A 13,895-nucleotide genomic window follows, 5' to 3' on the forward strand; every position below is an offset into this window, starting at 1 on the left:
CAATATATAATATGCTAAACGTTGATAACATTACATGAGCATATCTAAGGGTAAGACACCAAGGTACACACACCCCCACCTTCACTCCCCCTACCAAAAAAAATCAAAGTGTTCTGAAAATCTAGCATTTTAACTCATGAAAATAATCATTTCTTAATATTTTTTAGAAGGAAAAATATAACATCTTTGTCAGACAAATATATCTGGAGAAAGTATGCCTTTACATAAATGTATCTCAGTTTACTTTGGAATACTGGCTGCAGGTAGCGTTTTTTGATGTAGCATCCGCAGCCACCCCTGCATTAGCCTTTGAAGTGTAGGTAATCAAGGTTGATCTTGACAGACTCCAATTTGCATGCATTTGCTGACACAGTATCAAGGTTATCTTGGATATACAGGAATGTTAATCTCTACTATCTGCTTTTCAGCACTGGTCAAACTTACACATACATGTACACATATATTAATACAGATATACCAAGCAAGGGCAGTCATGATACAGCAACGACTGAAAAGTTCTAATACTATGATATGTACAAGAAAACACTTACCCATAATGATGAAAGCTGAAAAATATTATAAAACTTTCATTAATATGCACATATATAAAATATCTCATTATCATATATAAAAAATAAAATTGGTGAATTATCTAGCCTACATTTGTATTTTAGTTTATCCTTCAATCACTATAGTATGTTTTGTGTCAAAGGGGAACCGACGTACTGGCATATAACTACACTAAATAATGTTAAAACTCATTTAAAAGCATATTATGAAATTTTAAACTCATACCAACTTTCCCAACATATTTTTTGGGAAAAAATATTTCTATGTAAACAAGCAATATTTGTCCCCTACAAGGCCCAACACATTTTCGTATCAAGGGCTACAACTCTGTCAAAAATGGGTACATGGCCATGAAAGTCAAACTTGATCTGTAACAGTACAGGATGAAGCTACATGTGTATGTATACACAAAATTTCAGCTCAATATCTCAAAGCATTGTGAAAAAAACATGTGGGCCAAATGGACAGAAAGAAGGGCGGAAATGAAAAAAAAAAAAGTATCTCAACACAATGTTCTTGAAGAATAAAATAGAAGGGTGGGGCTGCACATCCACAATTTTGTTATCCGTTAAAATAAAAGTTTGATTTATTAATCTTCGGCTATTAGATGTTAAACATTTTGTCATTTTGACATATAATCAGAGAGGAAACCTGCTATATTTTTCAATTAGCAGCAAGGGATATTTTATATGCACCATCCCACAGATAGGATAGCACATACCTGGCCTTTGATATACCAGTCGTGATGCACTGGTTGGAACAAGAAATAGCCCAATGGGCTCACAGATGAGAGTTGATCACAGACCGACTATGCATCAAGAGAGTACTTTACCATTTGGTTACATCCCATGATTAAATAAAGTATAATCATTCACCAATCATATAGCTATCATGCAGTACATAATGTAGAGCCCTCATTAGTGTTAGTCATCTGACCTAAATATTTTAGTTAGCTACCTGCATGATTAGTTTGACACACTGGCTGTAGCACACAGGAATGCATACCGTTACATGTAATGGCTGTTGTAAAGTAGTCGAATACATTATATGCTATGTAATTGTTGAATGGCCTAATGAATACATGTGACATACATAATACATTAGGACTAAGTACTACTGCAAAACATACCTGTAGTTCACAGTAAATTGTTTCAAAAGGCAATCTTAACTTGTTTCTGAAAAGAAAAGAACATCTTGTGAAATACAGTATTTGAAATTAAACATTGCATGTATCCTGCTACTGAAATGTCTAGCTTCCATTTAATAATTACTATGTGCATTCCATAGGCCTATATCAAAGGCTGTGGTATGTGCTACCTGTTTGTGGGATGGTGTACATAAAAGATCCCTTGCTACTAATGGAAAAATTACGTGGGTTTCCTCTCTAACAATGTCAAAATAACCAAATGCTTGACATCCAATAGCAGATGATTAATAATTCAAAGTGTCCTAGTGGTGTCATTAACAAAAAAAACTTCTTCCAGAGGCCTAAAATTATTTATTGGTTTAAATTTTAATTATCAAAACCAGGCCTCGAATTTGGCAAATTAAAAATAGAGGGCATGGCCATTCGACCTATATTAATGGAATTTTTTTAGGTAATTACATCCAGAAAGCATGGCAACAAAGCAAACTTCCACAAGTGTTTTATGTAACACAAAAACACATTCAAAATAAAGAAGTGTCAACGTTTCTATAATAAAACAAATTTCATGAGTCATGTTTCAGTATGATGAATAGTTAGTACCATGCAAAATAAGGCTCGGCCAATTTGGCCGTGAGACTGTGTTTAATTTTGAGGGCATTGAGGCATAGGACTAGGACATTACGGCAATTTGGCACATGGTCGCCATTAAATTTGAGCCCTGTCAAAACAAAGTGAATGAGGGGTGAGAATGGGGGAGCTGTTCATGTACTTATGTGTTTAACATCATTTAAGTGTATTTTTAAATAAACTTACAGACACGGTATACAATATGTACATTTGTCTTCATCGAAAAGAACTTTATTGACATGGACAATCTTTCTGATAATCTGTTTTACTAGAGGGCCCAGTGGTAAAATGTTCGCTTGATGCGCAGTCGGTCTGGAATCGATCCCTGTTGGTGGGCCCATTGGGCTATTTCTTGTTCCAACCAGTGTACCATGACTGGTATATCAAAGGCCGTAGTATGTGTTATCCTGTCTGTGGGAAGGTGCATATAAAAGATACCTTGCTGCTAATCGAAAAGAGTAGCCCATGAAGTGGCGACAGTGGGTTTCCTCTCTCAATATCAGTGTGGTCCTTAACCATATGTTTGATGCCATATAAATGTAAATAAAATGTGCTGAGTGCGTCGTTAAATAAAACATTTCCTTCCTTCACGTTTTACAAGCAGCTTTTACCTTCCACCTTTTTTTATAATATTCCTGATATAGACGTGTATACAGACTTCCTCATTTTCAAAAGTATTTTCCTTGTTTGTCTCAAGTTCCCTGCATTGTGATTGAAAAAAGTTACAGTTTTAATACGACTAGTAACTTGGGAGTCTAATTTTGAGAATAATTTTGAAGATTGTCCACTCCAAAAGATGACCACTAGTGGGGTACATCATATGCCCATCAAAAGTAGGCCGCAATGACCTTAGTCTTAGCTATGGTACACGACACACCATCATCCCAAGTTCAGCACATACATGTAGTATTGGGGGGGGGGGGGGGGGGGCCTCCCCCAGAAAGAAAATGGGTTAAGTTTAGGGTTAGAGTTAAGAAAACCATACAGTATGATAAGAGTAATTAATTTTGTCAAAATGTTAACTTAAACAAAAACATTTGGTTTGGGTAAAGCGCTATACCCGTTTTACCCTCTGGCAGAAACTGTGATGTAGACATAATTCAAATGTACAAATATTAAATACTGACAGATAATGTACACCAGATATATTAATTTTGCTGTTGAATTTTACCGACAGCAGTAATTTGTATCCTGCAGCAGAAAAGTGCCATCTGTGATGCCCCAAGCCCACAGTGCCGTTGTAAAGTTCGAGCCCTGTAATGTGCAGTAATATGTGAAAAGTAGGTCACAGTGACCTTGTTATGGTACGTGACACACCACTATCCCAAGTTGTACATGCATGTAACAAAGATAAAGTTTGATTGGTTTAACGACAACACATTGATTTATTACTATAATTAATCATCAGCTATTGGATGTCAAACAATTGGCAATTTTGATAGTCTTAGAGCGGAAACCTGCTACATTTTTCCATTAGTAAGTAAGGGATCTTTGATATGCACAATCCCACAGAGGACAGCACATACCACGACCTTTGATATACTAGTTGCGGTACACTAGGTAGAGTGAGAAATGGGGATTTTTTGATGGTATGAATGAGGGGGGAGGGCGGATATTTTGCCATTGATCCTAGATTGACCAAACATCAGTCTGCCCCCACCTTTAAAAAATGGGAGCCCATATGCTTATGGCCTGACCGATAGATTGAAAGTATGAAAAGAAAGAAAGAAAGAAAGAAATGTTTTATTTAACGACACACTCAACACATTTTATTTACGGTTATATGGTGTCAGACATATGGTTAAGGACTACAGATTTTGAGAGGAAACCTGCTGTCACCACTACATGGGCTACTCTTTCCAATTAGCAGCAAGGGATCTTTTATTTGCGCTTCCCACAGGCAGGATAGCACAAACCATGGCCTTTGTTGAACCAATTATGGATCACTGGTTGGTGCAAGTGGTTTACACCTACCCATTGAGCCTTGCGGAGCACTCATTGAAGGTATGAAGTGCTCGAGCTTTTGAGGGACTTCAAGACCAGGGGGAACAAGAAAGAAAGAAATGTTTTATTTAACAAAACACTCTACACATTTTATTTACGGTTATATGGCGTCAAACATATGGTTACGGACCACACAGATAATGAGAGAGGAAACTCACTGTCGCGACTTTATGGGCTACTCTTTTCGATTAGCAGCAAGGGATCTTTTGTATGCACCATCCCACAGACAGGGTAGTACATACCATGGCCTTTGATATACCAGTCATGGTGCACTGGCTGGAACGAGAAATAGCCCAATGGGCCCACCGACGGGGATCGATCCCAGACCGACCGCGCATCGAGCGAACGCTGTACCACTGGGCTAAGTCCCGCTCCTCAAATCCAGGGGGGTGCTGCCCTGTAAAATATTGAAAACTACATGCAATATTCTGCATTCTTACAAGTAAAATTCAATACCAATAATACATTTTTATTGGGAATTATTTGTGGGCTACCATCCCTTCCCGATCTGACAAGTTTGAACAATAATCTAATTACTCTAATATAGGCCTATTGTTTAACACACTAAACATAGCGGTTGTTAAATACTATATATATACAACACCTGGCCCCAACACTTACTTGGTGTATTAGAAACAAAGCAAACAGCTTCTTCTGAAACCAATGGTGAATGGCACAAGGAATCTGGATAGTGACCTAATTAAGAAAAACAAAAATACCAGTAATGAAACGCCTTTAAACGGAACACAGATAAAAACAAAAATGGCCACCCTAATCTAATCAGAAATTGCAATATTGACCAGACTTAACTGGAAACTATTGCTATGGTAACTGTACCTGTGTGTGAATTTATCAGTGTGTTCACAGCTTCATGGATCGGCGGCTTGGCATCTGTACATTTGAGTCAGACAATTTGTGGATCAATAACTTCCAGATAACACAAACTATAGTCCGTTTCAATTTTGAGTTAATATCCCATAGAGCAATCGCCCTGATGTAGAATGTGGCTGTCCCAGAATGTAGCATGTTATAGCTTTTGGACATCCCCAGTATTGTATACTTTATTTAATGCACGTCGCACATTTAATAAAGACGACGCCACCGATACGAGGGCCTCGTACGAGAATAACCGACTGATAACACAAACATTACATCGGTTTGCTATTCAATATGTTATTATTGTGGCTATTAGTATTATTGCCGTTGGTCCGATTCTAACAAGCCGCCCCATTTTCTACGTCCAATTCAGACTAGGCCCATATTATATTTTATATTAGCCTACAATACACAGTTACATACTAGTCCGAACGGATATAAAAAGTGTTGACTTAATGGGCGCCGCGGCCCGTGCACTAAGTTACATACATATCGTATGTTCTCAGGCTATCTTTATGGCATTGGTCATAATAATACATGGAAACTATTATAGCACAATTCTGACGTCACTATAGTTGCTGCCAGCTTGTAACAATACCGACTGTTATATTGACATATCATTCAACATCACTGACATCGCTGAATATTTTTATTTTTTTAATTGATTGTGAAGCGATTACAATCATATAGACGGGCTTATTGGCCAGTGACGTCAAAGTACTGTGCGCGACCATGTTTGGAATCACGTAATCGGTCTACCATAAAGGGCGTGGTATTCACACAAAAATAACGTGAAAGCATTGCATCTGGGTGCATTTTCAGTGTTTATGACATTTTGGGTATATTTTAGGAAAGCAAAAGCAGTATTCAACATCATTTAAAGATTATAGATTCATACCAAAGTTGGTTAAGTGTGTTAATAATTAAAGACGAAAATAATAATGCACACACACACACACACACACACACACACACACACACACACACAAAGAAAAAAGTTAAGCATCCCTAGATATAATTAGTACTAAAACAGTTCCATTCGTAAAAACTGCAAATTACGTGACGAATATGTCAAGAATGGTGTTCCATCGAAATAATAGGAGAGTACAATGACAACTGTGACGTCCCACAACAGAACAACATGCACGTGTATCATGCCACCCATGCTTTGCTCAAAATGCAGTATCAATACACTGCAATTGTTAACATTTAACGTCACTGTCTTGTATTGTTTAAGTTTAATCGTTGAATATGGCACGTCGACGGTTATCAGAGGCCCAAAGATGGCGTATTATTGGTATGCATGCGACCGGCATGACCTTAAAAAGTATCGGACGTCAACTGGGGTATCATTACACCGTAATCAGCAGACTGATACGAAAACACGGGCATACCAATGCTGTAAAGGATCTCCCACGGTCAGGGAGACCGCGCATGACGTCACAGCGCGAGGACAGGGACCTGCTTCGGCTCGTACATCGTCAACCCTTTGCTACGTCTCCTGTTCTGAAAAGCCAATAGTTACCCAATAGACGGATGTCAGCCAGAACAGTGAGGAATCGTCTGAAATTTGCGGGATTGAAAGCCAGATGGGTCATCAAGTGTCCCTTTCTTGCTGATCATCATGAGAGACGCCGTTTAGCGTGGTGTTTGGCTCGGAGAGGTTGGAATCTGATGTTTGGGGTTGCCTGTCACATGATTGTAAACTGGATCTTGTCACCATCCAAGGCAACCTCATTGGTGATCGGTACATTCGTAACGTCCTGTAACCACTTGTTGTGCCGCATTTTGACAACCATCCACTCGCCACCAGACCTCTGTACATGGTGACAACGCTAGGCCACATCGTTCCCGAGCAGTAACAGCTTTACTCCAAACTGAAGCTGTGACGACCCTGCCCTGGCCGGCCATGAGTCCTGACCTAAACCCGCTAGAGCATGTTTAGGATATCTTGGGGGCGTCGAGTACAGGCACTGACCCCCACCTGTACAGACTCTGGCACAATTAGAGGCAGCTCTTCATCGATAATGGCAGCAGTTGCCCATGCAGCAGATCAGACGACTTACTGGAGGGATGAGACGAATGGTGGAAGTTGTCATCCGGGCACGTGGCGGGTTTACCCGCTATTGATGATTTGTGTAATGAATGTCATCTGTGGATTTCAAATTACATTTTTCATCAATCATGATGTTGACTTGTGTTTCTGACTCTGCACCGCCATACTTATTGTGCTTCAGTTTTTGGCTCAAATACAGCATATTGGAATTCTTCTTAGAAGTATGATTAAAATTTCAAAAACTGGATACACTTGTTATGGTTTCTTACTGTCAAAGATGTATTCTTGCAAAACACATCTGTTTTTTCGAAGTTGTTATCAGGCTTTCAACGCCAACACTCGTAAGACAAGTGACTGTGAAAAATACAGGGGCTGCTTAACTTGTTTCTTATATATGCGAATACAAGAGCATAGCGAATAATTTAAACATGTGCAAGCAAATATAATTTCAATTTAAAAAAAAAAAAAAATCCCTTCCTCCTTTGCAGGGGAGTAGCGTAGTTTCGACGGTCGACCCGAGGGAAAGAAAGAAATGTTTTATTTAACGACGCACTCAACACATTTTATTTACGGTTATATGGCGTCAGACATATGGTTAAGGACCACACATATTTTGAGAGGAAACCCGCTGTCGCCACTTCATGAGCTACTCTTTCCGATTAGCAGCAAGGGATCTTTTATTTGCGCTTGCCACAGGCAGGATAGCACAAACTATGGCCTTTGTTGAACCAGTTATGGATCACTGATCGGTGCAAGTGGTTTACACCTACCCAATGAGCCTTGTGGAGCACTCACTCAGGGTTTGGTGTCGGTATCTGGACAATCTAATTAAAATTAGCTCCACTATTACATGTGGATCTAACAGCAGCCAGTTGGAGCCTATGTCCACCAATCAAAACCGTATTGCAGAATCATGCCAGTGATTTAAAAATAATTTGAAAACATTCTGAATTATCCTGAGGGTATACGACATGTTTCGTGTGAATTACGAATGCCTTAAAACATGTTTTTTTAAAATAAATAAATAATTTGTTATGTAAAACTGAAGACTGATAACCCATTCCGTACGTATTGGTATGGTTCACTGTACTGCGGCCACTAAAATAGACTCGCCCGATATTTTTAGAATTTGTATGCTCCCAAATAACGTTATAAAAGGCGAAGTGTGATTGGTCAATATTTAAATTATTATTTACAGACGAAATGTTTCTTGGACATTGGAGACTACGCAGTGTTGTTAGCAATCTGATTAAAATTAGTTCTACTGGTCTAAATACGGCATTCGTAATTCACATGAAACATTATCGTATACCCTCAGGATAATTCGGAATGTTTTCAAATTATTTTCAAATCACTGGCATGATTCTGCAAGCAAGGTTTTGATTGGTGGACATGAGCTCCAACTGGCTGCTGTTAGATATAATTTTAATTTAATTAGATTGGTATCTGGATTAAAAATCCCATGCCTCGACTGGGATCCGAACCCAGTACCTACCAACCTGTTGACCGATGGCCTAACCACGCCGCCACCGAGGCCGGTATTGACCCGAGGGAGATTCGAATATAAATCTAACAGACCCTTGTGCCTACGTTTTCCCTGGACACAGTGTGAGTGTGTGTGTGTGTGTGTACTGTAATTTTGCATTGTACAAAAATTGTTTTTGCCTCAACGATATGCTCCTGTTTTATTTGTACTTTTGTTGGGCGTAACCATGTTTTCAAAGGGAATTTGGCTTATTTAACTTCCAGAAACTCAAATTGCCCTTTTTAGAATTTTGTGACAGACACACCCTTTACAAAACCATTGTACCCCCTTACAAACCATAGTACCGCCTCTGGGAGGATCTGTCGGAGTGCATGGAAAGTTAAAGTTTGTTTAGTTTAACGACACCACTAGATCACATTGATTTATTAATCATCGACCATTGGATGTCAAACATTTGGTAATTTTGACACAGTCTTAGAGGAAATCCGCTACATTTTTCCATCAGTAACAAGGGATCTTTTATATGCACCATCCCGTAGACATAATAACACATACCACGGCCTTTGATATACCTGTCGTGGTGCACTGGCTGGAATGAGAAATAGCACAATGGGCCCACCGATGGGGATCGATCTCAGATCGACCGCGCACCAGACTAGCGCTTTACTATTGGGCTACGTCCCGCCCCTCAAGTGCATGATGACGTTAATCACAGCAGGCACGGAGGAGGACAGAGGAAGAGTTCAAGTAGGAGAGTTAGGTTTAAGTAAACAAACAAACAAACAAACATTAAAAATAGAAATATAACCAATACATACCCTCTGACGTTGTACAGTTCCCCCTACCCCTCCCCCACTGGGTACAGAAAATATAAATTTGTCACTCTATGATAAATATTTTACTTGGAATATGTTATTTATATGTTTTCGGGATCCCGAACAAAATCATCATAGAGTGAATAATCCATTCTCTGTATCCAGAGGGACCTGTGTAACTTCAGGGATAAGCATATAGGGATAGCTCGAGTGACCTCTAGCCCTCCCCTGTCAACATATAAACAGGGGAGGGCTAGAGGACAATCGTGCTAGCAAAGGGGTTATATACTAGTATGGTAAATCTGAAGAAAATAAAATGTTTATATTCATCAGTAAATATGTTGTCTCCAAATTGTATGGGGGTATCGGCCAAATTCTGTGATTAACACCACCCCTATTAGAAAAGGAGGTAATAAAAACCGGGGAGGGTGTAAGAAAAGTGATGGAGAAGCACGTTTTGACTTGTATCTCAACCAAGTTAACTACAATTCGTGTACAGGCGCGGATCCTGGGGGAGGGTGATAGGGTGCTTACCCCCTCCCCCGAACTTGAAAGTATCATGTAAATCCTCTTTAAAATACATGTCAGTGTACTTTGGTATACCGTAGGTGCCCTTTTTGGACGATGCACTCTCTCTCCCTAAAATAATTCTACCACTGCCCCATGTGTCGATAAGCATCTTGGCAAACCTGTAAAGGAATAGGACCTACAGGTAAACGTATAAGTTGTAAATTGCAAGTTCGCAACCTCTTTAGGCCTAGTATTATACAAAATATTTTGCGAACAAAAATTTTCTGCCACGAATCAAATCTACTATAAAGCGCACCCAAATCCGTAAGAAACCGATGTGTGTGTGTGTGTGGGTGGGGGCCGTGCTATTGGATGTCAAACATTTGGTAATTCTGACACTAAAATCATGAGAAGAAACCCGTTACATTTGTCCTAATGCAGAAAGGGATCTTTTATATGCACTTTCCCACAGACAGGAAAGCACATGCCACAGCCTTTGACCAGTTGTGATGCGTTGGTTGGAACGAGCAAGTTAACATACAATGCTTTTGAAGTGCTAAATTAGAAAATGTTCTAATTGTTTCTGACTGAATTTCTGTACATAGCTTATAGACATATCTGGATTATACGGTGTCCGTATTGAAAGGATATAGCTCAGTTGATAGAGCGTTCGGCCAAGGTGACCGGCCTCGGTGGCGTCGTGGCAGGCCATCGGTCTACAGGCTGGTAGGTACTGGGTTCGGATCCCAATCGAGGCATGGGATTTTTAATCCAGATACCGACTCCAAACCCTGAGTGAGTGCTCCGCAAGGCTCAATGGGTAGGTGTAAACCACTTGCACCGACCAGTGATCCATAACTGGTTCAACAAAGGCCATGGTTTGTGCTATCCTGCCTGTGGGAAGCGCAAATAAAAGATCCCTTGCTGCCAATCGGAAGAGTAGCCCATGTAGTGGCGACAGCGGGTTTCCTCTCAAAATCTGGGTGGTCCTTAACCATATGTCTGACGCCATATAACCGTAAATAAAATGTGTTGAGTGCGTCGTTAAATAAAACACTTCTTTCTTTCTTTCGGCCAAGGTATTTGGATTGTAGGATCGAACCTCCACAGCTGGCCCATTGCGCCCCCACCCCCCGTTCCAACCAGCAAAATCGGTATTGATATGATACCGATACCAAACAGTATATACGGTGTACCCAGGAACGGTGGAAGCAAATAGACATGGGGGTGGGTTGGGGGATGACTGAGATCAAGGGTGCATAGCAAAGTTTCTACAGGGTTCGGTGGTATGCTCCCATTGAAACTTTTGAAAACTAAAATTATATATACAAAGTACATTAATTTATCTTTCAACCGGGAAGTCAATAACACCATGTCCATTCCCTCCCTGCTTATGATGGGGAGCCGGTATTTTTGTTATTCATGTTCTAGTGCTCTTTGCAAGGCAGGCCGGTTTCGATGTACTGTGAACATTATTTGACACTCCCGTTTGATTAAAGCATGCCTACTGAGCGTTTGCACTGAACTTCACTAATCCTAGACATTTAAAACATTTTCAATCTCTCTCAAGAGAGATCTACCATGAACACCTATTTCTCACACCCATACCTCAGCTTTCATGGACAGCAGCATGTGTTTTCTTGCAGGCTGTCACATTTACCATGTTTGACACTTAAACATATGTAATTATATAAATGTTTAGCACCAATTCATTCGTAAATGTTCGTCTTTTGAATAATAAAATAGTTCCTTTCTTTTCATTTTAATATTTGAAAATTATATACTAGTATTTTAATATCTTATTCTGTCATCTTACACTAATCCAGCCAGTGCACCACGACTGGTATATCAAAGGCTGTGGTATGTGCTATCATGTCTGTGGGATGGTGCATATAAAAGATCCCTTGCTGCTGATCGAAAATCTGTGTGGTCCTTAACCATATAACCGTAAATAAAATGTGTTGAGTGTGGTCGTTAAATGAAACATTTCCTTTCCTTATACTTAAGTTCTTTTTTGTTTTTACATCCATGTATACGACATAGACAATACAACATGACTGGCTATTAGATGCCATTTATCTTAGTTGTAAACAACGAGTTTAAGACAAATGGCATTTAATAGATAAACATGTAGTCTGGCATTCTAATTCTTACATATCCTAAAAATAAAACCACCCTACGTTTTTAAACAAATCAAAATGACTGTTCTAATAAAGACTTACTATACAGCCCTTGACTAGCAGCTAACTTGCGCATCACAGACAAATCAGTTTCAGGTTAATTTACACATCACAGATCAATCCATTTCAATCATGCATTTGGTTTACATTGGATGACGATGGTATGATTCAGTCATCAACTAGAACCAGCTAGTCAAATGTTATTAAATTAATACATAAGTGTGTGCGTGTTATTGGTTGGTGTTATCATAAATAATGAATGGTGTTCTCAACAACAGGTGTATAAGAAAATGAAATATGAAACATAATTTTTATGTTACAGCATGCACACAACAAAAACAAAACGCAAAATGTAAAATCAATTGATTTATTGATGTTACTCAAGCAAATATTACTACAAGCTTAACTGCCAAATGCACTAGCACTACCAATTAGACAAAATAAAAATACACATTGCAAATGATTATTAACAATTAATGTGTACAAGTTACAGACAGAAAACATTCACGTGCATTTGATTTACAACACAAATTTAAAAAACAAAAGAAGAAGAAATCTTACACACAACTACTTGTACTGACAATAAATAAAAACCAAGACCTCTAACATAAGAGTAATGTTTAAAAACAAAAACAAATATATCAGTATTGCAATTTCTGAATGTTCTTTTTGCAGATCCCATAATTGTTAGGTTGCAGACCTTAAGATTATTTTCTTGGATAAAAATCCTTTCCTATTAGATGCACATTTTAAAAATGCAAAAAGATCACGAATACACCCATAGTATGAATTATTGGGTACATGCTTTAATTAAATCAATGTTACAATAGTACTTCCAAGCAAAATTATACTGATCTTGCAGACATTTTAGTAAAAAAAACCTGTACATATCTATTTTCACATTGTTAAAAACATATTAAAGTATAGTTTGTTTTATTTAATGACACCACTAGAGCACACCGATTTTTTATCTTATCATCGGCCATTGGACGTCAAACATATGGTCATTCTGACAGGTGTTTTTTTTAGAGGAAACCCGATGTCGCCACATAGGCTACTCTTTTACGACAGGCAGCAAGGGATCTTTTATTTGCACTTCCCACAGGCAGGATAGCACAAACCATGGCCTTTGTTGAACCAGTTATGGATCACTGGTCGGTGCTAGTGGTTTACACCTACCCATTGAGCCTTGCGGAGCACTCACTCAGGGTTTGGAGTCGGTATCTGGATTAAAAATCCCATGACTCAACTGGGATCCGAACCCAGTACCTACCAGCCTGTAGACCGATGGCCTAACCACGACGCCACCGAGGCCGGTCTAAAAATATATTAAAGTCACATACCCTAGTTTGCAACCTTGAGAACAAACACTAAAAGTTTGGTTAATCTACAAACCTGTAACACATTTGGATAAAGTATAACAATTTAATGAAAGAAGTGTTTGTGATCTTAAAACGTGGAAATATCCTTAAGACAAAGGCCAGAGCTTCTCAAAAGTATGTGCATATTAAAAAATGCAAATCATGATTTTACAAACACCAGAATAACCATATACACTTCAGATACATGTATGGAAATGGATATTCTAAATAATAATAATAAAAAAGATTTCATTTGTCATAAA

General features: G+C 38.8%; 1 protein-coding gene across 3 annotated transcripts in view; it reads right to left on the reverse strand.

Moving 5' to 3' along the window:
• Nucleotides 1-13,895, reverse strand: part of LOC121374305 (guanine nucleotide-binding protein subunit gamma-1-like) — a 36,058-nt gene that overhangs the window by 12,195 nt on the left and 9,968 nt on the right. For 2 of the 3 annotated variants that reach the window (XM_041501361.1, XM_041501358.1), the window contains exons 1-4: nt 5,186-5,346; nt 4,970-5,044; nt 1,700-1,745; nt 552-566 (exon numbers count right to left, since the gene is read on the reverse strand). In XM_041501361.1, coding sequence (XP_041357295.1) covers nt 552-555 — 4 coding nt within the window. In that variant the 5' untranslated portion in view covers nt 556-566; nt 1,700-1,745; nt 4,970-5,044; nt 5,186-5,346. Of the gene's footprint in view, nt 1-551; nt 567-1,699; nt 1,746-4,969; nt 5,045-5,185; nt 5,347-13,895 lie in introns of those variants that run through there. The other variant, XM_041501360.1, reaches the window with a different exon arrangement.

This window comes from Gigantopelta aegis, chromosome 6 (genome assembly GCF_016097555.1).
Source record: "Gigantopelta aegis isolate Gae_Host chromosome 6, Gae_host_genome, whole genome shotgun sequence".
Classification (NCBI taxonomy): domain Eukaryota; kingdom Metazoa; phylum Mollusca; class Gastropoda; order Neomphalida; family Peltospiridae; genus Gigantopelta; species Gigantopelta aegis.